Consider the following 23,922-nt stretch of genomic DNA (forward strand, 5'->3'; position numbering starts at 1 on the left):
TATTGCTTGACCCACCAAAACGCTAGATGACAGCCCAAAACAAATGTTCGTTGTGGTTGGATTCTAGACCAACTTTTTTAAACCCCTGAACAAAAAAGTAATAGGATTCTTGATCATTGCCAGTTTTTGCTTGGTCCCTTCGGTCGAAAAATTGTATACCGCTTTAAAAACCACATGCAATAACACTGCTATAAACATCTCGTATGCAGCGTCAGGGGCAAGTACAAGCATTTGCCGCAATATAATGATAATGCCATAGTTAAACTTCACAGATTTCCAGAAAACTGCTCGTGCACTAAATAAAAAGCCCGGCGCTCGTCTAGAATCCTACCACAACGAACATTATTTGGGTTAGGGTGCCGGTTAGCGTTTGGGTTTGGGTGAGTCCAGTAATAGTGTTAAACAATATTACTTGACCTACCCACACCCAAACACTAACCGACACCCTAACCCACATATTATGCATTGCTTAATAATCATTTCAACGTTGTGGTAGGATTCTAGACCAGCGCCAAAAGCCCTGGCACACCACCAGCAGTAGCAAATAGTTTAAAAAGCACCACTCTAATCGTTTTATTAAAATAGATCTAACACAGTTGAGGACTGCTATGTTGCTGTTGTGCAAGTTCCGGCTTAATTGCCTGTTGTGCCATGTTATGCTTCATTGGATTTACAACGCACTATTGAACTCTGGGTTTCTAAGAAAAATACAAAAGAAATAAGGTAAAACGCATTTACTGTGGAAAAGATACCGATAGTTTACTTGTAAATATAATATCTTTAAGGTTCAGGCCCGCGGCACCTACTTTTGTGATCTCTAGCTTATTTAGAGGGCATCGCGCCCCTCTCCGATCTATAATCGTGAGCAATGCTCCTCCGAACTGTATCTTTGAATTTGCACAAGGTTGACATACTGAAGCAGATTCGTAAAGACTAAGTATGAAAGATTTTTAATATTATTTTACAGCTCCGAGGCACGCCTTGGCGGTCCTATACTTCGCCCCGGAATTATTTAGACGCCAAGTTCATAGAGGAAACGCACCAATTAAGCGATTCTCCAGCGTCGCACTGCAAGCGAAATGTTTTTATCCGTATTTCAAAAGACCTACTCGCTACTGCCATATCACGGCTTCGTGAAGGGTTTAATCAAAGAGTTTTTACACTCTTTGGTTTAATGAACACTCAGCGGTGCAGTCGGTGCAGTCTCTTTTCAGAAGTTCTGTTTAAACCAGCGGCTCGTATAACTCTTTTTCAGTCACAACCTCCTTTTATTGTCCCGTTCATTGTCCCCACATATTGTAGGCCTAAGTATTATACCAAAGACAATCGGTACTTGACGATTAGCCTATATGAGACAACGTAAAAATCCTAAAGTTGGCTTTCTAATTTTAATTTAGAACAGTGGTTCTCAACCGCCGGTCCCCGTCAACTTTCCTGCCGGACCGCCAAATATATTACAGTTTTATTTCTCAATTGCAAACTGCAAGACGTTGAAGGCTTGCCTATCAAAATTAAAAAAAACTTCGCCAGTTCCGTAATTTGCATTGTGGCGTTGCATAGAGTTAATTGTCTATACTTTGGTACGTCACAATGCTGCAAGTGTTGTGTCCACTGCACGACTGTTTAAAAGTAGGCTACAACTCGTTAAGTCTTAAACTTTAAGACCGATTGTATGTGAAAACCTTCAGCAGAACCACGTATACCACGTATGATATCAAAAAGGACAGCAGCAAAATGGTCAATTCAAGTTTTCATTCTTTGCTTTTAAGTTGCACACTTTTGTCGTAATTACATTCTGGGTTGATTTTGAATTTTAAAGGTCCACCGGTCCGCAAAATTTGTTTTGAAGTTTTCCGGTCCGTAAGCTAAAAAGGTTAAGAACCACTGATTTAGAAGACATAACGCATTGGGCACACGAAGCACTTTTTTCGTGCGTGGTTGGATTTTATCAAGCTGATTTAAACAAACATGTTGTGAGGGCCATTCGGCCTACTTCGCAGTTGTTGATCACCAAAAACTGAAAAACCGTGATTGCTGGGAGGTTATCTGCAACCTTGCACCTGGCATTGAAAACTCGTCGATGTTTATCGCTACCACCTCCTACTCACCGCTTGTTAACGAAAAAAGTTAGAAACCAGGCATGTAGGCTAATCATATACAAAATTAATATATCGTTCTCAATTTTCTTAGTATAATCTTATTCACAGAATATTTAATATCCGGTGCACATTTATTATCGTCAAGCCGGTCAAGCGCTCTTCGTCGCAGGTCGCTTGGTTGAACGTTTTAATTAGCCTCATTCTCGTAAAAGGAACGTAAGGCCGTAGTGGTTGTAACAGCCAGTATCATTCCATCTTATCCATATATATAAATGAGAGATTTTGTCTTGCGGATGGCGGACGATGCCATGTGTTCGCCCGGTCGGCGCTGGCAAGGCAGACATCGTCGCCTATCAAAAGAAGCGCCGGCGCTCGGTACAACAGGCCAAACTGCGCTGGCTTCTCCACGGGCGCGCGCACATATCGTAAAACTCTTAACGTAACCGCGCAAAATTTTTTCAAGCGCAAATTACAGCGTGAGCATGAAAATAAAATTAAGTTTATTACCTTAATATAAATAAATTTTACTGTTCCCAACTTAAGACTTTTATGCATAATAACTTCTTGATGTTAGTTACCACGCAAAACTTTAGTATAAGTTCGCAAAATTTCACATTAAATACGGAGGTTTTAATAGTAGCCTAACCAATTTTACTTACGTTGGAAGCAATGGGACCGGGATAACGTATTTTCTCTAGGGTTTTACGTTTGTGAGCGGTTCCAAAATTGCTTTTTGGTTAGAAACTTTGTTGGATTGTATTAAAAACTGTGTAAAAATAGTAATTTAATGTCAGAAGATGTTTCTTTAAAAATAGATTTTTGGTTACATACTTTGTTGCATATAAAAACCTCCAAGCGCAATTAACTGCGTTGAAATAAAAATCAAATTTAATAAAAAGCCTTAATTAAAATAAATTTTAATGTTTCCAACTTAAGACTTCTATGTTTAAGAACTTCTCGAAGTATGTTAACTCGCAAAATTGGGTAGAGTTCGCGAAATATCGCATTTAATGCGCCGGTTTTAACACTTACCAAATTTCAGTTTCAAGCGAGATTTTACTTACGTGGGACGCAGTATGGTACCGGGATTACGGATTTGCTTGAATGTCACGTAATGCGAACAATGGCTGCTACAACTTAACGTTTTACGTTTTTGAGTGGTTCCTTATCGATATACGTCACGGGTTTTCGTTACGTAAGATATGTTTAACGTGCTCAGCCGTTAGGCATTTAGTCGTTCTATTTGAATAACGCACGCAATATTGCAATATAGCTACATATTACTGTTTTTACAAAATGTAAAACTTTAGTTTACAAAGACGAATAATTCGAATTAAATGTCCCACAGTCGTGCAGATAAATGCGATAGATAATTTATAACACGCCATCCGATTAAATGCCGCTTCCATACAAGCTAAAAGGTGTGACTTCCAATTGTGGGGAATTTTTAGTTAACCCATTTCAGGCACAATCAGCAGAAAACAGTAATGGGGGACCAACACCAATATGCTATAATAATTGACGAATAGGGAATTTAAAGTCTTTAACTTAGGAAACATAAATATGTTTACCACTTTCTACACTATTTAGCACTCTAGACAGGATATTACGCTGTCCGTAACATTACTTTTTTAGTAACATGGTAAATTGACTTTTTACATCATCGGCAATAACACGCGACTCAAGCAAATGACGTAAAGTACAACGAAATATGTAATAGGTATTGAGAGGCCACAGCTTGATGGACTTACATTTTTTTTAAACTATACTCAACAATATAATTCAAAAACAGCTCCTCTGGTAAGTGTAATTTGCTGTTTTTTTATTTATATTACCATGCCTGGTAGCAACAGTTTATATACTCAACAATGATTCGAAGAATACGAATTTGTTATGGACACGTCAGAGTCTTTCCCAATATGTATGGGGCCTAATATTGTTGCTGCTTTCACGAGGGCTGCCTCCTAATTTAATTGTGGAAAGTATTTACCCGAAGCATTTTATACACAATACGGAACGTGATTCCAGTTACAATTTAAATGACACATTCATTTACAATTATAAGGAAATGATACATCATAATATGCGATGGTGATCAACAATCAACAGCTTAATGGCTTCGCCATACATTTTTAACCACGCAAAATCAGGACATTGCACGAATGCATGTAATGTATCGCGTAAATTCAGAGTCCCACGAATATTAAGAACCTAAATAACAGAAAGCTTTTCGGAAGGTCACAGGGTATTCACAATTTTCAATTTGCAAGCTCTTAATTTTTCACCACCCTTTACGTTTTCAGCGATAAACAAAATGCTTTTAGTTGTCTACTTTTCTGCACGTAGGCTATTTGTTGAAGTGCAGTTAACGCAGGCCTAATACTCGTCACCCCTAAAATATTTTTGCACGACCCACAGATTCGCTAGCCCTGATTTAAACAATATATAGTGCTTCTAACGAACAACTGTTTTTTACATTTATCGTTTCCTGAAAATGATTAATAACATTTCGATATTTTTATAGAGAGACAAGTGGGTCATTAAAAATGTGGTGGGTCAGTGGTTCGCCATACCTGCTGTAGGTCTATATCTGCTATTTCTCAGCAGATAACCACCGGTGGACCGCGAAGCAATTTCATGTGGGCAACGGTCTTTTCACAAAAGTAGGCCTACGTGATTCCAACCCGTATTTCTACATGTTTTTAGGGTAAAACAGGAATTAAACGGATGTTTAGATTTAGATTATTCGTAATTCTTCAAAACTAGCTGAATGATACCTAAAAGAGCCAAACAGGATGCACTAAGTCATAATCTAAATACCGCCCAAGCTTTCTTTGCACCTAGAATATATTAAATCTGAGGCTTTTAGGACAACCGAACAATTTTACAACATACCTTCGGTAACAATAAAAATTCACTTGTCAACATGCCTTATGATATCATGTAACTGCCAACACAAATAAAAAAAAATAATAAGTTGAGAAAACTATTGACGATTACCGAAGAAGTAACTTAATTGTTTACCTTTAGTCATTTTGGGCTAGAACTTGCCCTGCTGTTAGATATTCGACATCAAGTTTCGTAGTTCAAACGATTTATCAAACTACCAGCCACGTTACAAAAACCGCTGTTTCTAGTATGGTTCGTCATATCATTTTCTTTTTGCTTTCATTTATCCAACAAAAAAATTAAAGAGCAACAGAAAGATAGTATGCTTTTAAAAACCAGCGTCTTTATTAGGATTTTGAAAATCAATAACGGAAAACCACGAGGTTTATATGTCCTCTGCTGGATTGTAAACATGCAGCAGGTGCTTAAACTGAGCGGTGAGACCCATAAAAGACTTGTGGCACGTCCTAATTTTTTGACATATTATAAAATTACCTTGCGCAATCGCATTCGTTAAATTTAGAGCTTAGTTTAGTTTAAAACAATTTTCGGTCGCATTCGTTATTGCTTAGTTTAAAACAATTTTCGGTCGCATTCTTTTGAGCTTAGTTCAAAACAATTTTCGGTCGCATTCGTTAGAGCTTAGTTAAAACTACTTTTGGTCGCATTCATTAGTCAGAGGTTAGTTTAGACCAGGGGTCGGCAAACTACGGCCCGCGGGCATAATCCGACCCGTCGCCTCTTTGACTAACTGTAGGCACGAGTCCATTCCAAATACTTTTGGACTATTTTAAAAAACGGGCGACTGTATTGCTTTTCGGCTTCTTAACCATACAGCAGGTTTGCTTTCTATTCTGTCGCAAGCTTAATTGTTGTGAATCTGATTGTTAACCAACTTAAAGGTGTTATTGTGTAAAACTAAGTCGATTTAATAAATATATACGCACGTCAGCGATTCCACATAATAAGAACTTTTTACGGTTCGCAAACTAATTAATCTCTTTTACAACTACAGATGAAAACTCTATTATTATTACGGCAGTTGCACCTGTCACACGTTTGTCCGAAAATGTCACTTCAACATTGCCGAAAATAATGGCATGTAATGCTTGCTTAATAAATCGTTGCATTTTATTATTTCTAGATTTAAATCATAGCTGCTCGTTTTTTTTTTGTATTGGCACATAGAAGCTTAGATTCAATACGAGTTACAATATCTAATTAATTCTATACACATACATCGTTTTTCCTCAGGGCACACTTGTAGACCTCCACAAAATGTGGTGATAAACATAACAAGCAAAGCGAGCGCAATATGTTTTTAACAAAACCGTAATTGCTTAAAACCCGAACTTTTAACTGTTTGAAACGGAAACCAAAACTGAACCAGGTTTATAAACTTTGAAATACCAACGTGCCTGAAAATTGTTTGACTTCCTGTTATAAAAATGCCTAGTTCATAATTAAAATTATGTTGAATGTTAAAAAGTAATACTTATAAATGTATATATAATTATATATCTTATTATTATGTTTGTATTTTTCAAATAAGTGTTCAGTTTGTTTCAGTTTAGAAAATCAAAAATGGAAAAAAAACAAAAAAACAAGAAGAAACTACATAATTGCGTCACTGTAAGTTAAAATATGTTTCTGCTTTTCTCTTTGCTTGACACTCTGTTTGATTTGCCCTAGTTTCTTCATTAGTTTCAGAGCAAGCTATTTCAAGCCAATAATCTTTGGTACGAAGCCAGTAGGATTCTGTTGTATCGCTGTCATCAACAGGTGGTGGTGGTTGATTAGAATTTTTAATTGAATCTTGAGTTTTTCTGTCGTTTGAAGTTGAACACTCACCGGATTCTTCCTCATCCTCACTTGAATCTTCATCATTATTGTCTTCTTCCATCCAATCTGTACTGGTGTCATCTGCCTCCACTAACTGTTTCCAGGAATCCATCTTTCTAATATCAATGCACCAGAGATCATTCAGGGTAACTTGTTTCTCAGATTCTTCAAACACCCCACCATACAAATACAGTACATTTTTCTTGACTACTACAAGGGAGTTCATTCTGACACATGGCATAAGAAAAACCTGCGTTGGTTCAGTTTCCTGTAAAAGTGCTGTTTGATTGTCTCCATTATCACCTGACTCTTGAGTCGACTTTGCTTTTTGATTTAGTGTTTTCTGTCGTAAGTCCAATGCAAACCACCTATAAGCAACTAAATCAATACATGATAACGAGTTAAAAAAATAGCTATCAATATCTTCTTCTTTGTCGTCATCACAAACTCCACCAAACATGACAGCTCGATTAGGGCTCATCTGAGCCAAAGAAAAGCTAGACCTTGGCCAAGGTTTGTTTCCAGAGTCTTTTACTTGAGACCATTTCCATTTAGAAGTGCTTTCATCACTGAGTAGAAAAACGTCAGAATGTGCAGAGCCTTTTTCTAAATCCTTTTTTAGTTTTACTTTTGAGTAACCTCCTAACACCAAAACACCAGTTGGCGTCACAGCTAATTGACATGCTGACCGAGGTGATGGAGCATTTCCATTTGCTAATATTTTTGTCCATACATAGTCACTCAGACTAAAGGTATAACAGTCATTAAAGTAGATAAAGTTTTTGTGACTTTCATGAAAACCCCCAAACAAAACGATTTGTTTTTTGTAAACAACCATCCTGTGGCCACTTCTTGGTGAAGGTCCCCCGGATGCATGTACTTCCTGCCAAGTATGATTCCGAAGGTTTAGCATCCATAAATCTTTGTAATGATAAAACTGCAGATTATTAGGGGAAGCAAATTCTCCTCCGAAAATCCACATCTGGCCACCATCCTGAGCGACAACAACAGCCTGGTGGGCACACCTAGGTGGTGGCGTATTTGGAATAAATTGTTGAGTCCACTCATTTTTCTTGATGTTATAAATAAAAATATCATTGTAAAGGCATGTTTTTCTACCATTAAAGTATTCCCCTCCAAAGAAGATGAGTTCTTCTTTTTCAGGATGAGCAACCATCGAAAGGCTACTTCTGGCTGGTGGGTGGGAACATTTTTCCTCATGATATGTAGTTTTTTGTTTGTCTAACTCCTGAAACTGGGCAATCATGGCCTCAAGATCCTCCAATCCTTCTCTTTTTAAATCTTTTTTAGCCATTTTTTTTGCTGTTTTTTCAGCACCTCTTCCCTTTTCTTTTTTACTCTTTTTACCCATAGTTTTTTATCTGAAAATGTGTAAATAATAACATCCATATTTTAATATAGATAGCACCATGTTCATTATTATGAAATAAAAAGGTAGAGGGCTCAACAATTTAGGAACAGGCCTATTTATCATCAAAATGTTGTTAAAATAAAAATACATTAAGTGTCCTCCATGAAGAAAACTTTTTATACTTATAACCATTAAGTTAAAAAAGTCGACCTATGATATTTTTGACAGCATTATTTGGAAGTCAATTTACAAAGATAAAGATTCAAATTTTAATCATTTACTGCATTCGGCCGAATTGAACAATAGTATTCAGACTCCAAATCATGTAACGAAACAGAAAATTCATCTTTCAATGTAACTAATTGTTCTTTTCTTTTATTAAGTGTTTCAACAATTGCTTTGTTTTGATCTTCCACGTGTCTGTTGACACTGGGAAAGTCATTTAAAATTACAAAGGTTTTTAATTCCGAAGTTAGGCGTAAAAGTGATTCACCAGCTCTGACAATGTTTGCAGCCCGTACTCTCATTTGATAAACATCATAATAGTTTTGTGAAACCCTTTCAATTTGTGGCGATTCTTCAACTTGTGCAGACTTAACAATTTCATGGAAGTTTTCCACCATAGCTCTTACATCATCATGAAGACGTTTGTTGAAAGAGTTTAACAAGTTTTGTGTAGTGTGTGATATCATTTGCCTTGTTTGATTAGCTGCCATATTTAAAAAATAATGTTGTACTAATCTTACATACTAACAAGTGAGAAAGCAAGACCTTAAACACAAGTGTATAAAATAAATATATAATACAATAAACCCAGGTTCTCAACTTTTCTGCCGTTCAAGTGATTCATTGGGTTAGGCTGGTTGACTGGTGGTATTATCTTTATATTATTTCCATAATATATTAAGTGACCAAAATTACTTTGTTAGCCAGGTAAATTGTCTCAGAAAGGGCCTATTGGCTATTTACCCAGCCTGCTTAGGTATACTTGTAACAATTAGTGACTATATATTATTTTATACTACTTTGTTTGGGTATGCCACAGATTTAATAAAATAATTTTAGGACTGTTCACAGAAAACTTTGGTTTTAAAAGACTATCACATAAGTAGTTTTACAAATATTTAAAAAACTAAGCATAATAAAATAAATGCATGATCACCACAAAAAACATAGTGTAAAAATTTGTTTTAACATCAATTGCACTTTGAAAACACAAATTAAATTGCGCATAAAACAAATTCAAAGACTTTTGAAAAAAGAGTTGAAAGATTTAATCAATATGCAAATTAATTTAAAAAGTGTGAGCAGGGTTTTTGGGGTCAAAAATGTACAATTAATGGTAAACCAAACGACAAACGTTACCTGGTCTTAAGTAAACCCCGGACTAAGATAAATTGATTGAAGTGATAATATATTATTTTGTTCAGCTTTGTTATGGTTTAACTCACAGTCCGAAGGTGCTATGTTTTTTAATTGTCAAAGCCTAACGTGTATATAAGTGAAGTCAAGTCTACCGTGTATATAACTTGAAAATACTGCTAACGGCTTTAGCAATAAATCTTATTAATACTTTTTTTTTGGTTTAAAATAACTTGAAAAGCAATATCCTTTTAATAAATGACGACATTAAACAATACAATATCATAAAAACTGTTTGAGAATACTAAATTACTAATGCAATTCTATGACTAAACAAGTAACGCATGACTGGTTTGCGAACACTGAGATTCCGCAAAATATTTTTTTTAAATTGTTTTATTCCGTTTACCATAATATTGCAAAAAAACTGGTTTTAAAGGTAAAGAAAATTAAATAACATACCTCACTGAATTGAAACCCTAACAAATCAGTGGTTTGCTTACTTTTGTTGGCTGATTAACGCACAAAATGTTATAAAATTTAAAGGAAAGTAGAAAAAGAATTTCCTTGTGGTCAATTCCATTTTTAATGCTACGATACGTATTGAAACACGCTTTCAGCGAAATGACCTTCCCTTGGGCTAATTTAGAAAAAAAATTCTCATTGAATTCGATTGCTGTAGCGAAAAAGCAAGATTGATTTTAATTTAAAATATGCTTTTCCCGCTGACAAATAAATTTAAATCGCTCTTTTATTTATTTTTTTATTCTTTTCCCTCATGCTTTCTGTAGCTTCGCGCTGATCGCACTACCAAGTTTGAAATTTAGCATTTTTAATGTGAGATTTAAAGAAAACGATCAAAGTTGACTTTGGTTCAGCCACTGCACCAGTGCCTATATATTGATACTATACCATTGGTCGCACAATGATATGTCCGAAAAACTATTTATTTTGATGGTAGAGTAAGGATTGACAGGTTTCAGTTGCGGCTTTAGCGCCAAATTTCTTACCGGAACAAGTAGTACACAATTGGGGCCACATCCTGAACATTTTTATATGCAAAACAAAATACTTACCGCTTCTCATAAAATAATGTCATAAAGCAGGGCTGGCAAACCTTTTTTATTGTTCGGGCTACCAACAAAAACTTAAAAACTTGACAACCCAATTTCTTAAGTTGATTGTAAGAACTTTGTGTGGGAATTTTATCTCTGGTAATAGATTTTCAAAATATCGTAACAGGGGAACTCCCAAACCATGTTGATTTGTCTGCAAACGTCTATCAAGTGAAGTCTCAATGTAACACGGAAAAAATGAGGCTATTCATCCGAACACCAAATTAGTTCAAATCGACATATTAACACTAGCAGATGCAAGTGTAATAGAGCGATCCGGTTAAATTGCCAATTATACAAATTTTGAAATTATAGAAATAGTTAAAAATTAAATCTAATTACACTGAAACCCAAACGCTATACCCTTAAATCAAATCATTTAGGTTTGGGTGGGTCAGGCATTATTAAAATAATAATGCTTAACCCACCCAGACACTAACTCGAACCCAAATATTGTGCGTTGATTTAATAATGGCTTCAACTTTGTCGTAGGATTCTAGACCAGCCTCAACAACAACAAAGGCCACAGGGTCTTGAAGCAATTACTGCAAAAAAAAATGTTTTAGTAGTTCCGGGTAGTGTTATTCTTGTTTCTGTCTTATTGCCAAAGTCTGCGATAAATAAATATTTTTTTTAGTTTCAAGCATTGTTACATCCAGGGCAGGGGAGCCACCGTAAAATAGCATTCGCTCCAGCTCCGGAGCCATCAGGCAATTATTAAATGGCTCCGGCTCCAGCTCCGGAGTAGTAAAACTCAAATCCTTTGGCTCAAGCTCCGGAGCCATCAAACACACACCCAATGACTCCGGCTCCAGCTCCGGTGCCACCAGTCACTTATTCAATGGCAAGTTTTAAAAATTGCTTTTGGCTAACTAACGTTGGAGATGGAACAAAATTTAATTTCTTAGCTTTAGCACCACAAATTGAAAAATGGCCCCAGCTCCACAAAAATAATAAAAAGGGCTCCGGCTCCGGCTCCACAAAAATAATAAAAATGGCTCCGGCTCCAGCTCCACAAAAATAATAAAAATGGCTCCGGCTCCAGCTCCACAAAAATAATAACAATGGCTCCGGCTCCAGAGAAAATGCTTAGCTCCGGGCTCCAGCTCCGGCTCCCCAGCCCTGGTTACATCACATATTAAGGTTTTAGGAGCAGTGCAATAATTCATGAGAAAAAGGCCTTTGATTTTTTGAAAAAGAATGTAAAAAAAAAATAGTTAATTTAAATTCATTTTGCACACACGTTAATCTGGTAAAAATCACATTGTTGCAGATATTAAATAAATATCTCAATATTTAACAATTTTTTTATTTAATTAATTTAAAGTTTTAAGTAGGAAGGCTCTTGATTACCTGGCTTTCGTTTTAAAGAGAATGTGGTTTGTGTGGAATGCTTTTTTTGCAGTGTTGGTAAATTTTACCTAGGGTATGTTGGATGTGTTATCATGGATGCACCTCGCACAAGTAGAAGAAAAACTTCTTCACCTCGAAAGATTATCAGCAAAAAAAATTACCAGTCAACATCGGCAAAGGAAATTGAACTGTCTCCACCACAAACAATAGTACCTGGTGATCCTAAAGATCTTGCGTTATACATTCAACAACACTCTGTTTCTAACTTTGTTGAATCTCCAAGACTTTCAGATTTGTACTACAATGAGGTTTCCTATGTTAAACTTAATATGAAATCAGGCGAAGATATGCAATATCACTGTCGTGGTTGCAATAAAAAAGTATATAAAAGTGCAAGTGGCCTAAAGAGTCATATTTCACATTGTCCTGATCTTCCAAAAATGGCTTACACATGTATTGTTTGCAATGCAAAGTTTGATGAACTTCCTTTGACTAAAGATCACATTAAAGGTAATTTTATTTATACCATCCCTAATTTTTATTTATACAGTATATAATACGGTATTTTCTTGTTAAGTTGTACACTAAAAAAATAGAGAACTTATTATCATCATATGTACCTAATTGAAAATGAATGTTTTATATATTTTATTTTAGATGTTCATGTGAACCCATTTGTTGGAGTCCTCGCAGGCACAGGAAGACGCACTGCCGCTCTCAGTCGTTATCGAATTTCCAAATACAGTTCCCAAAGCTCTGCTTCAGAGGAAATTCCATATGATGATACAGATTTTGATGAGAAAGATGTATCTTATGACATCCTTGAAATGGAAGAGGTTTGCTTTGAAATTTTATTGAACTAAATTGTTGTAAAATTCCAAAATTATTTTGTGAACGTTAAAGGCATACTAGAGTTGTGATTTTATGTTTGTAAACATATTATGGTGTTAAAAATAATTTAACAAATCTCTTCTAAATACCAAACTTATCACAGGACACACACAGTCCTGCTTGTGTAAGAAACTCTGAACTTCAGCCAAACCTACAGGGAGCGTGGAATAGTTATGCTAATTTACGAAGTCCGTTAGCAAATGCCTTTGAATGGACTTACTGTAGAAGAAAAACAGTGGAGGATGCAAGTACTTCTTTGAGTCTTGACCTAGCGAAATATGAGGTTTCAAATACTGTGTACATTATACAGCAATTAAAAGATGATTTTCTGCTTCATCTGAGGTCGCCAGAGTTTGCCATAGATTCTAAATCTTTCGATGGTTATTTGCTGCAAACACCTGAATCATTAGTAGCTCAGCAAAACTTTCAAATTCTTGATTTGTTTCAATCAATAAGGACTGACAAGAACACTTCTCAGACGTTTTTTACAGGTGCTCCGGTATGGAGTATGGCCTGGTGCCCTTATCCACTCTCCTGTTACAATGCCAAACAGGTACTTGCCATTTGCAATCATACAAAGGAACACTTTGTTGATGCAGCTCAACTATACAATGACCAAACAATTGTTCAATTGTGGAACTGTGGTAGTCTACCAGCAACCGAATTAGAAAACAATTTACAAGAGGTGACCAATGCATAGTTACACTTAATGGCAGTCAATTTGAAAAAAAATGCAGAAGTGCCATTTCCATGTTTTGGGAATTTTATATTGTATACCCATGGATGGAAAGTTTTAAAATATTATTTGTATAGGAAGTTTTTAAAATGAAATAATATTAGTATAAAACTGATATTTTAGCACTAAGGACTTATCAATTAGGTAGTAACTAGTAAACATAGGTGTCTGACTCATAGGATTTACACAACTACAGCATAAGAGGAGATCACAGAAACAGTATTTGATGCTGCCGTGGAGTTTATTTTTGACCAAACTTTCAAATAGCCATGCCATTAATTAACCCTCTGGCAGCCATACAATTACTGTGTCTGTGGACTTCTCTAATCATTTTTGCAATACCTTTCTTTGTGACGTTTTAAAAAAATCAGCCTATTTAACAATAGGACACAAAATTGTTTTTGTAATATTTTTAATATCTGTGATCAGCACATAATGGCACAATAAATTTTCATATAGATTCCCCAGTTGGCTGTTGGCCTTGTACTTGATTGTGGGCCGATTTGGGATTTGGCCTGGTGTCCATCTGGTGGTTATGTAAAATGTAATGACCCATTGAAATCAAGATTGGGTATTCTTGCCCTTGCCTGCGGATCTGGAGAAGTTGTCATTATCAGTATACCACATTTTGAATGTGGGAACAATGGTGAAACATTGTCCTTTTCTACATGTGAAGAAATGAAAAAGATTAGGAAGTAAGTTTTGGTGTCATTTACCTGTTTTTAATATGAAAAGTATTATTTTAATACCAATAAAATAAAAAACGTCATTCTAACTTTTTTAGCCACTTTAAAAAATTAAAAAATTGCACCACACATTTTATAAAACCATTTAAGTATAACTTAACATCTACACAAGCTCAAAGGCATTAGTTGAATAACAATAATAATAGCAATCATATCTCGCTTGTCAACATGCCTGTCTGTAAATTTTGTTTTTTCTAAGATAACAAAATGTTTCAAAGCACACTGGAGTTGCATCCATTTTGAGAATCTCTCTTCTACATATTAGTTGGAAATTGGTTTAACCTTTCTGTCTCAAATTTATTGTACAGCAGTGGTTCCCAAGCTCTTTGCTCTTGCGATTCCTATTTAGTTTTTGAAAACCTCCACAATGACTTTGTATTATCCCAAAGAAAAAAATGTATTTTGCACTTATGACTAAAAAGTTTAAAATTGACCTACCATAGTTTGTAAAAACATGCTGTGATCTTACAGATAGCCTAATATCTCTGTCAGTGTAGTAAAAAATTAATTTTTCCAAATGGCATATACGTGGCGCTACACGTTCAGTAAATAGAAATTTTAGAATATATATATATGCGTTTTTGTGGATTTCGCGGTATATAATTGAAAAAGATGTAGCCTACATTGTAAAACAGCAAAGGCGCTGGTCGTCCTTTGACTTAACCCATTTGAGATACAATCAGTCTCAAGCGAGCACAATTGTGTATATTTTTCTGTCTAGAAGAAAGTGATTACGGCCGGCATCCGATTTTAAATGCCATCAGCTAGCACTATTTTACTTTTACGTTTAGGATAAATCCAACTTTGAAACTTTTGCCTTTTCAAAATAAAAAGTCTTCATATGGCCAGTGTTTCTCAGTATCATGGTCAATGGAGGGCGACATTAGCTCGTTCATTGCTGCAGGGTATGCATCAGGTCATGTTGCCTTGTGGGATGTTAACACAAAGTCAAAATTGCTGAGATCTACTCAAGATCAGGGTAAGTAAAATAAGCGGGATGTACTTTTTTGTAATTAATTTTACTGCAATTACTTTAGTTTATACTCATTTACTTAAACTTATTTGATTCCAATTGAAGGTTGCAATGTCCTTCTACCTTTCACCACTTTTCGTGCTCACTCCAAACCAGTGTCAAGCCTGGCATGGTGTCCATTTGACCAGCACATGTTAGCTACATCTGGTGCTGACCGACTTCTTAAAGTGTGGGATAAGAGGCGTGTTAATTGCGATTTGCGGGTAAGATTTTTAAAGGTGGATCTAAGTAAGCATAGGTATGATATGACAGTCGTTATTAAAATTTAAAGTAATGTTTTTCATCATACTTTTTAGTGTTTGAATTAACATTAAAGTATAGTTTGATCATTATTTCAAACTTTTTATTATAACATGCTGCTTTTAAAAAGGAAAGCTTGGCCCCACGGACCAGCGTAATCCATGAAATAACCTGGCCGCTTTTGTACAACGGCGTTTATATGGCAACAGACTCTTGTTTTTCAATCCCCCATTCACACGGAGGTTGTTATGTGAGCTTGGCGACCAGCAACGCCATGCAGAGTATCTTCCCCACTAAGGTCGGTGTACCGAACAGGGTGTCATACAACAGGCTTATCTCTTGTTTTGCTTCGTAGCACTGTGGAAACTTCTCTACTATATATAACTAAACAATAATTAGTTGTGGCAAGAAAGATAATTTAGCAGTTCTGCTTGTTTCCGCAGGCATGTTGTTATACCGTGACAAGCAATGATTGGCTTAACAGCATGGCTGGTGGCGACGTGTCAGGTAATGCGATGTTGTTTGCATGCAACAACTGGAATCGCTGTACCATGCACAACAAGAAAGCACCAAGGATACTTCTTTTTCGGTGTTCTCCGATTTGGAATGTGCCACAGGAATCAAAGTCCTCAAATGTCAGTGAAAAAATCACTTGTGTTGTGTTTTCCATTTTTATGATTGTTACTGACGTTAATTTGGTGACAAGTGATACTATTGTTTGATTTTTGCTAGGAACATTCGGACAACGAAGAGTCAAATCAGTATGAATATAAATTGATTTTCTGTGATTCCGACTTAACTAGGTCGCTTCGAGATTGGGAAAAACGAATTGCTCACAAACAAATACGGTTTGTAAAGTGTGGTTGTGTAGGTTAAAAAAGTTTTCGGAAAGTAATTAAGCTTTAAAAGTCAGTAGATTGTTATAAAACTATAAAATATATATATAATACACCGTACTGTTTTGCCTGTTTTTGTTTAATCGAATATTGGCTACGTGTTTTAAGATCTTTATGTAACACAATATGTTGTATTAGTGGAGGCGCTATCTGCAGTGGCATGCATACAATAGGTAGACGTGAGATTTTTTGCACAGATGTTCATTTTGGCGTTTTATTTTGATTTTTGCCCGAACCCAACTTGATTTTGGTGTACTTTCCCCCGTATGACCCCCTAAACCCCTAAATTTTAGCTTCAGCAAAATAATCTGCGATTAGTCTCAAACGAACCAGAATGAAAAATTATTTCTAAAAACATATTTTTTTTAATTTTATGACATAGAATTTTAAAGTTATTGCTATTTAACATTTTGATGACGTCATCGTTGAAAGTGGGTAAATACGTCAAATTTGAGTCTTAACCTCCAGTTTAGCTTATTATAATCACAGTTTAACTGATTTAAAATAGGGTTTTTGTTTTTTTAGAATTAAGAAGATATTTCACTTAAGCTATGACGTCACATTTTTTTTTGTATTTTGCGTATTTAGAAAAAAATGAGATTCATTACAGTGTAGAAATTCTTATATAGAATGTAAAAGCCATAAAATGCAGTATAATTACTTTAATGGCGTAACAAATCAATCAATTACGGTAAACGCAGTTGTAGATAACTTTTTCGTAGATAAAGCATCCAACTCTATTCATCGTAAAAACGTATTTACAACATGTGCTGTTGATAATATCGACCATAACCCTACCTCTACTACAGCATGCTACTCGTTTCATGGAACTGCCATAACTATATCACGCAACATCCGGATATCCTCCTTTAGAAATATCTTCAAAACGTGTAGGTGAAGTTCTTTCAGATATGACCGAAACTAGTTTTATATGTCATTCTGTGTGTAATCAGTGGCATAGCTAGCCAAAATTTTTTTTTTGGGGGGGGGGGCAAAAAGTTTGGACTTTTTTGTTTATCTTGTGTCATTCTCATTGTATTAACTGCCGTAACGAACACAAAAACAATGCTAGCAAACCTTTCTAGCAGCTACTGACTGAGTGTTAACGCAATACCCAAAACCATTAAAAGAGCAAAAACTGTCTAAAAGTAGTAAAACTACATTAATGTATAGCAAACCTAATATTAACTACATCGTTTGTGACGTAACAATGCATGACAATTAAAGGTGTTGTATATCTGTGATCGAATGTTGTGGTACTTCTCATAAATGCTAAAAATACAAATTATTAAGAATAAATTTTTATAAATTTTTTTAGGGGGGCATGGCCCCCCAGCCCCCCTGGCTACACCTATGTGTGTAGTGGGGATGCACACGAATTGGATTGGTTAAAACATGTAAAAAAGTGTATAGATTTACCTGCGGAAAATACCCATTCTGATATATTATGGCCGAGCTTTTATGCGAAACAAAGGCGATCTGCAAATCTTAAACCATGTCTTACCGGATTATTACCCCTTTTGCCTGATAAGTCAAACAAGCATGGATATTGTCAAACGCACCACATCGTTTTTACATCGTGGTCGAACACCTGTCATTGTTTTTAGATCAGTGGTTCTTAAACTTTTTTGAGCGCGACCCAAATCTGAGTTTTTTTATCAAGCCTCAAACACCAAAAAATGTATTTTTTCTGATATGCATGAAACAGAAAAGGACATAGACAGCCAGATGTAGTACACAGTATTGATGAAACAATGATTATTACATACAAATGTTTGATTTATTTTAGTGTTATTGATGAAACTGAACTTTTCCCTTCATAATATTTTCGATGCACGGCTCTATTTTAGAGAGCGCAATGCGAAGATCGTCACCAGGATTGAGGCGATTGCGAGCCTTGGTTTTGGTAACCGTCAGTGCTGAAAATCCTTGCTCGCACAGATACGTGGTCGCAAACGGAAGCAGAAAAGCCATTGTTTCGTTGCCAATTATTGGCTTTTCCTTTTAAACCGAAGTCAAGTATTCTCCCAGTGAAGCTGTGGAAAAAAGTTGTCGATGGATCTGATTGTGATGCAGTTCGATAAACTCTTTCTGTAGTCCTGCAATATCCTCTGATAGGTCGACAACTTTTGCCATAAACGGATTTCTGAGTCACACCTGAGAGCCAAATTTATATCCGGGATGTAGCGATCGAACTCCTTGATAAGGTTTTCTAAATGCTCCAATAAGATGAGTTTGATGACATCAAATCTGCTAATTGCAGTTTGATTCCATTCCTCCAGATACTCGTTCATGATGGAAACGCTGCTGTTCGTCCAAATTCCATTTTTTTCTTCCAGAGTTGAAGTTTTTCTTTGAAGGCAGACAGCTTCTTAGAGAGAGTGATAATATTTTGAGTTCTATCTTTGATGTGTTAAGATTGTTCACTGCGGTGAAGATGTCGTTTAAGTAACATACTTTTAACATCCACTCCTTATCTTGGACCGAATGGCATGACGATGTTTTTTTTTCATTAAGAAATGTTTGCAGCCCTGATCGTAGATCAACTACCAGCGCAAGAGCCTACCTCGAGAAAGCCATCTCACATTTGAGTAGAAAAAGAGGTGTTGGAATTGGGATCCGAAGTCGACACACATCTGCTCGAACAGACGATAGTTAAGAGCACTGGATTTAATAAAGTTGACAACACAAACCACCTCCTGCACCACTGCCGCAAGATCCGAAGACAAATGTTGCGTCAGTTGTGCAAGGTTTTGACGGTGCAGACGACAGTGGACTGCTTGGACATTAGTATTGACTTGTTTGACTCGTGCAGTAAACCCATGTCGAGCACCAAGCATCGCAGGAGCACCGCCAGTGCACAGGCTGACACAGTTTTCCCAATTAATGCCTTATTTTTGTTGGAAATTGTCTACAACGTTGAAAATGTTGGCACGAGTTGCCATTGTTGTCAGTTGTGTGCAAAACAGAAATTCTTCTTCGAGGTCCATGTCACCCTCGTACCTCACATAAACTATAAGCTGCGCGTCTTTTTAATGTTGGTTGACTCATCGAGTTGATAGCTCCATTTTTCCGCCTTCTTCATTCGGGAGACCACTTGATATTTTATATTCAGTGAAAGGTCTGTGGTTCGACTTTTCTCTGTGCTGTTCGATAACGAGACGGACTTCAATTTTGAGGCCATGTCATCGCCGCACAGGAGTCTGGCCATGTCAATGACTGCAGGCTTAACAAGCTCTTCTCCGAACGTAGGTCCTCGTAAATATTCATGCTAGAGGATCAGAGATTACGGCACTTTTTTTTCTCATGAAAGTGCATATATCCGCCCTTCCTTGTCCATTGACGACCAAATAAGAGTTTGGACAAAGTCTGATTTAAAACGTATTATGATAGACTATCTAGTAAATCAAAGTTTTTCCAATCCACATTCTCCTTGTGTTATTTTTGATGGTGCCGTTTTAGTACAATCACTATACATCCCCTCGTCCATCAAGACGTTTCGCGAGTACCGCGATCATTTCTGGAAACACATTTTCAAAAAATCAGACAGTTGGAAAAGAATAGATGTAGTATTTGATCGCTATTTAACTTCCAGCAGTAAGTATTTTGCCAGGTTTAAACGTGTTGAGTCTGTTAGTTCTTACGGTGTGATCAACATAAAAGAAAATGCCCCTATCCCGAAGAACTGGCGTGGCTTCGTAGCGGTTTACGAAAACAAGAAAAATCGCTTTAATTTCCTTGAAACATCAAGGCAAGGTATAGACGGAAAAACAATTATTTCGACTGTTGGAGAACAGGTTTTAGTTTTAAGTGGACCAAGTAACAAATCTATTTTAGAACTCCTTGGACCGTTGAACCAAGTAGAAGCTGACACAAGGATTTTTCTGCATTGAGCACATTATGTAAAATCTGGTTTTAGGAATATGCTTATTTGAACAGTGGATACCGATGTTGTTCTGGCTGCTTTTTATGTCAAAAAATTCAAGTCAAAGAGCTATGGTTAGAATTTGGTGTTAAAAAATAAAAACAGTATATTCCCATCCACTTGTTTGCCGACATTACAGGTGAAAAATGCAATGGCTTACCTTTTTCCATGCATTTACAGGGTGTGACACCGTTTCGGCTTTTCTAGGGCATGGAAAAAAAACAAGCGTGGAATTGCTGGCTTTCTTTCAACGAAATAGACACTGTTTTTCAATCATTATCACAACCAACCCTAAAAATTACAGAAGAACAAATGGAAAAGTTTGTCGTTCGTCGTTATTCCAAAAGTAGCAACGCAACTGGAGTTAATGAATTAAGAAAAGAAATGCGGTTAACAAAGGGGTCTTCCGTAGATAGACTACCAACAGCAGCAGCTTTACTAAACCACATCAAAAGGGCAACATATCAAGCTGGTTACGTTTGGGGGAAGTCCTTATCTCCTCAGCATATTTTACCAGACGTTACTCAATGGGATTGGTGTGGGAAAAGCAATCAGTTGGTTCCATTTTGGACTGAATTGCCTCCAGCACATAAAACAAAACACATGATCACTTGTGGCTGCATCAAGGGCTGCTCAATGAATTGCTCATGTAGAAAGGCAAAATTAAGTTGTTTGCCTTTGAGCAAATATAAAAAGTCTTGTTTAACCTGAAAACCAGTGTAATAATTACACATTTTTTGTTAACTAAAATGTTGTTTATAGATAAATAATATATTGTTTTTAGCGCAATTTCTTGTTTTACCATTTTTCTTATTTTATTTACTGACTTTGTCATAAATGTATTGGGGTCATTCCATGTCAATTCACCAGAAAAATCGAAAAATGTAACCCACCATTTCAGATTTTGGTAATCTAGAATGACTCTTCCGAAAAAAAAAAAAAAATCCGAAATTCGTCAAGTACTTTTTGAGATATGATCATTTAACTGAGGGTATGTTTTGTTGTTTTTTTGAAATTTTTTTTTGAAATTACATATACCATGGGAAAATCATGTTTCATATCATAACTACTGGATGAATTGTACAAGAGTGGTATGTCCAATGGCATCCTTTTGCTTCATCTTGGATATAAAAAGAACAGTTTCAACTGAAATGCATCATTATTACTGATTTGTTTTTTAGATTTTCCTTTTCAGATCGAGATATTTTGATTGTGGTTGTGAAATGTATGAATGAGGAATCAATAACATTAGTTTGCTGATCAATAACTCAATAAATTCTGCAACTAAAAGTGACTGAGGTATTAATACTGTTCTATATACTAAAAGTTACTATTTGCACTCAATTACAAGGTTTTCCATGTATAAACAAGTTTAAACAAATAAAAAATCAAAACTTTTTACTAGATCATATATTTATCCCTGTCTTACAGCACACTAGAAAATCTTAGTGGTGAAAAAAACATCCTAAAATGTCAATACTTGCACTTTAGATGCAAAAGTTTTTACAAAATTCAAACACCCCTAAAAACGTTTAAACAAAAAAGTACATTCCAATTTTTTTCTGATAAATGAAATGTACAAATATCTTTCAAACAAGATAATTTGCAAAAAAAATCGAAATTAAGGGTTTCCAATAAAAGCTAACTAAAGTATAGTTCCGCTTGAATGATTTCGTAAACTACGATGTAAACAATAAACAATGAGAACAATTGGATAAACAAGAAATTTCGCAGAAACTTCAAAGTGACTTGCCTGATGGTTCTTTACAACTTATTTGAACCTTCTACAAAGTTCCATCACTGAGAAAATGCAAGAAACCAACACGCCTTCACATTTTACGTTTTCAGTTACGCTTCAATGAACACAAAAGTGACCTTACAAAAAAGGCCATATCTCCCGATATAGAAATAATCTGAGTGAAATACGTAGATCATTTTTCTTAGGAAGGAATGGTCTGCCAAGTTCAATAAAAAATTCAAGAATCTGAAACCATGGGTTACATGGCCTGGTGCATTGACATGGAATGACCCATTGTTCTTTATTTACCAATATACATATATCGTTACAATTGTATTTTGCCCGGCATGCTGTTGATTTATCATTAATTGATATCTTATTTACACAGTTTTTTCATCTTTTGAATATTAAATTATACGAAATTGAGAGACCTTGATGTATCATTTATTGTTGCTTTAGTTTCAGCCTACATGCGACTAACTTGAGCGTTTTTTAAATATTATAGTCTACATATACTGAACACATATTTTCGTCTATGTTTAAACCGTAAGACGAAAATTTTAACGTTTGCTGTGTAGTAATTTTGAAAATATGTGCAATTTCGACAACTGATGACGTCACTATTACGTCATAATTCAACTGGAGATGTAAAAAGAATTCCAGAAAACAAAAACGCGAAATCAAATCTATAAAAGTGATAAGAATGAGGGGATATCTTGATTAATAAGACGAAATTCCTATTCTAGCGAGACGTCATCAAAACGTAAAATAGCCATAACTTTAAAATTATACGTCATAAAATAAATAAAAAATAGTTTTTTAAAAATAATTTATATTCTCGTTCGTTTGAGACCAATCGCAGATAATTATGCTGAAACTAAAATTTAGGGGTTCAGGGGGTCATACGGGGGGAAGTACACCGAAATCAAGTTGGGTTCGGGCAAAAATCAAAATAAAACGATGAACATCTGTGCCAAAAATCTCACGTCTACCTATCGTTTGCATGCCAGAAGGTTGTTTGACACATAGCTTCCCCACTATATTGCCTATAGTATAGTGTTAAGGACCAATTATGTGATGTTACTGTAGAACGTTTGACGAGTTTGACGACGAGGTCTACCGCCATCCAGTGTCGGGCGTTAACAAGATGCGATGGAACCCGAACCTGTCGTCTTTCACTTGGATTGCTTCCGCAACGCAGTCAGGACTCGTTCGACTGCATTGTGTCTCTGGAATGGTTTCCAAGGATATTGAGGAAATGAAAACTCGTTGGTGCCCTGAAGAAGAAAATATTAAGACCTAATCAAGTTACACACTGTTTGCGTAAATAGGTAGCCTATTGATCTAATGACATGACATAATACACCTTACTTGGCAAATCGAGTTGTACAAAAGCAGAATAACATATGATCTGAATTTTTATTAAAAATTTAGTCGAATTATACTTAAGAAGGCAGTAACGCGCGAAGCGATAAAAATCCGTTTGTTCAGTTTAAGTTGGCCAAACTTTTTTTAAAACAAAAGCGTTATGCTTTGGGCAATTTAAAAAGATTCCAATATTGCTGATAACCTTCTTATATGTAGCGTATATCATTAACGATGGAATACATCCGCGTAAAAAGTTAACCACGCCTTCATTTTAAGTGCTCCGTGCTATGAATAATTTTCGCTGAAATAGAAAGTTT

At 35.8% G+C, this 23,922-nt stretch overlaps 3 protein-coding genes across 3 annotated transcripts; 1 reads left to right on the forward strand and 2 right to left on the reverse strand.

Annotated features, from left to right (window-relative positions):
• Positions 1-6,204: 6,204 nt before the first annotated feature.
• Positions 6,205-8,219, reverse strand: LOC146164173 (kelch domain-containing protein 4-like). The gene has a single exon (XM_083381563.1). It carries the CDS (start codon positions 8,200-8,202, stop codon positions 6,616-6,618), a length of 1,587 nt encoding a protein of 528 aa, XP_083237689.1. The 5' UTR covers positions 8,203-8,219; the 3' UTR covers positions 6,205-6,615.
• A 2-nt stretch (positions 8,220-8,221) lies between these two features.
• On the reverse strand, positions 8,222-8,971 carry LOC146164174 (mediator of RNA polymerase II transcription subunit 22-like). Its single transcript, XM_083381564.1, has one exon. It carries the CDS (start codon positions 8,916-8,918, stop codon positions 8,472-8,474), a length of 447 nt encoding a protein of 148 aa, XP_083237690.1. The 5' UTR covers positions 8,919-8,971; the 3' UTR covers positions 8,222-8,471.
• A 3,106-nt stretch (positions 8,972-12,077) lies between these two features.
• Positions 12,078-23,922, forward strand: LOC146164175 (general transcription factor 3C polypeptide 2-like). The gene is made up of 10 exons (XM_083381672.1): positions 12,078-12,542; positions 12,690-12,868; positions 13,027-13,608; positions 14,119-14,354; positions 15,197-15,384; positions 15,484-15,641; positions 15,809-15,976; positions 16,122-16,334; positions 16,411-16,526; positions 23,327-23,922. Exons 1-10 carry the CDS (start codon positions 12,125-12,127, stop codon positions 23,538-23,540), a joined length of 2,472 nt encoding a protein of 823 aa, XP_083237798.1. The 5' UTR covers positions 12,078-12,124; the 3' UTR covers positions 23,541-23,922.

The sequence above is a fragment of the Ascidiella aspersa genome, chromosome 2 (assembly GCF_963924565.1).
Source record: "Ascidiella aspersa chromosome 2, kaAscAspe10.2, whole genome shotgun sequence".
Lineage (NCBI taxonomy): Eukaryota > Metazoa > Chordata > Ascidiacea > Phlebobranchia > Ascidiidae > Ascidiella > Ascidiella aspersa.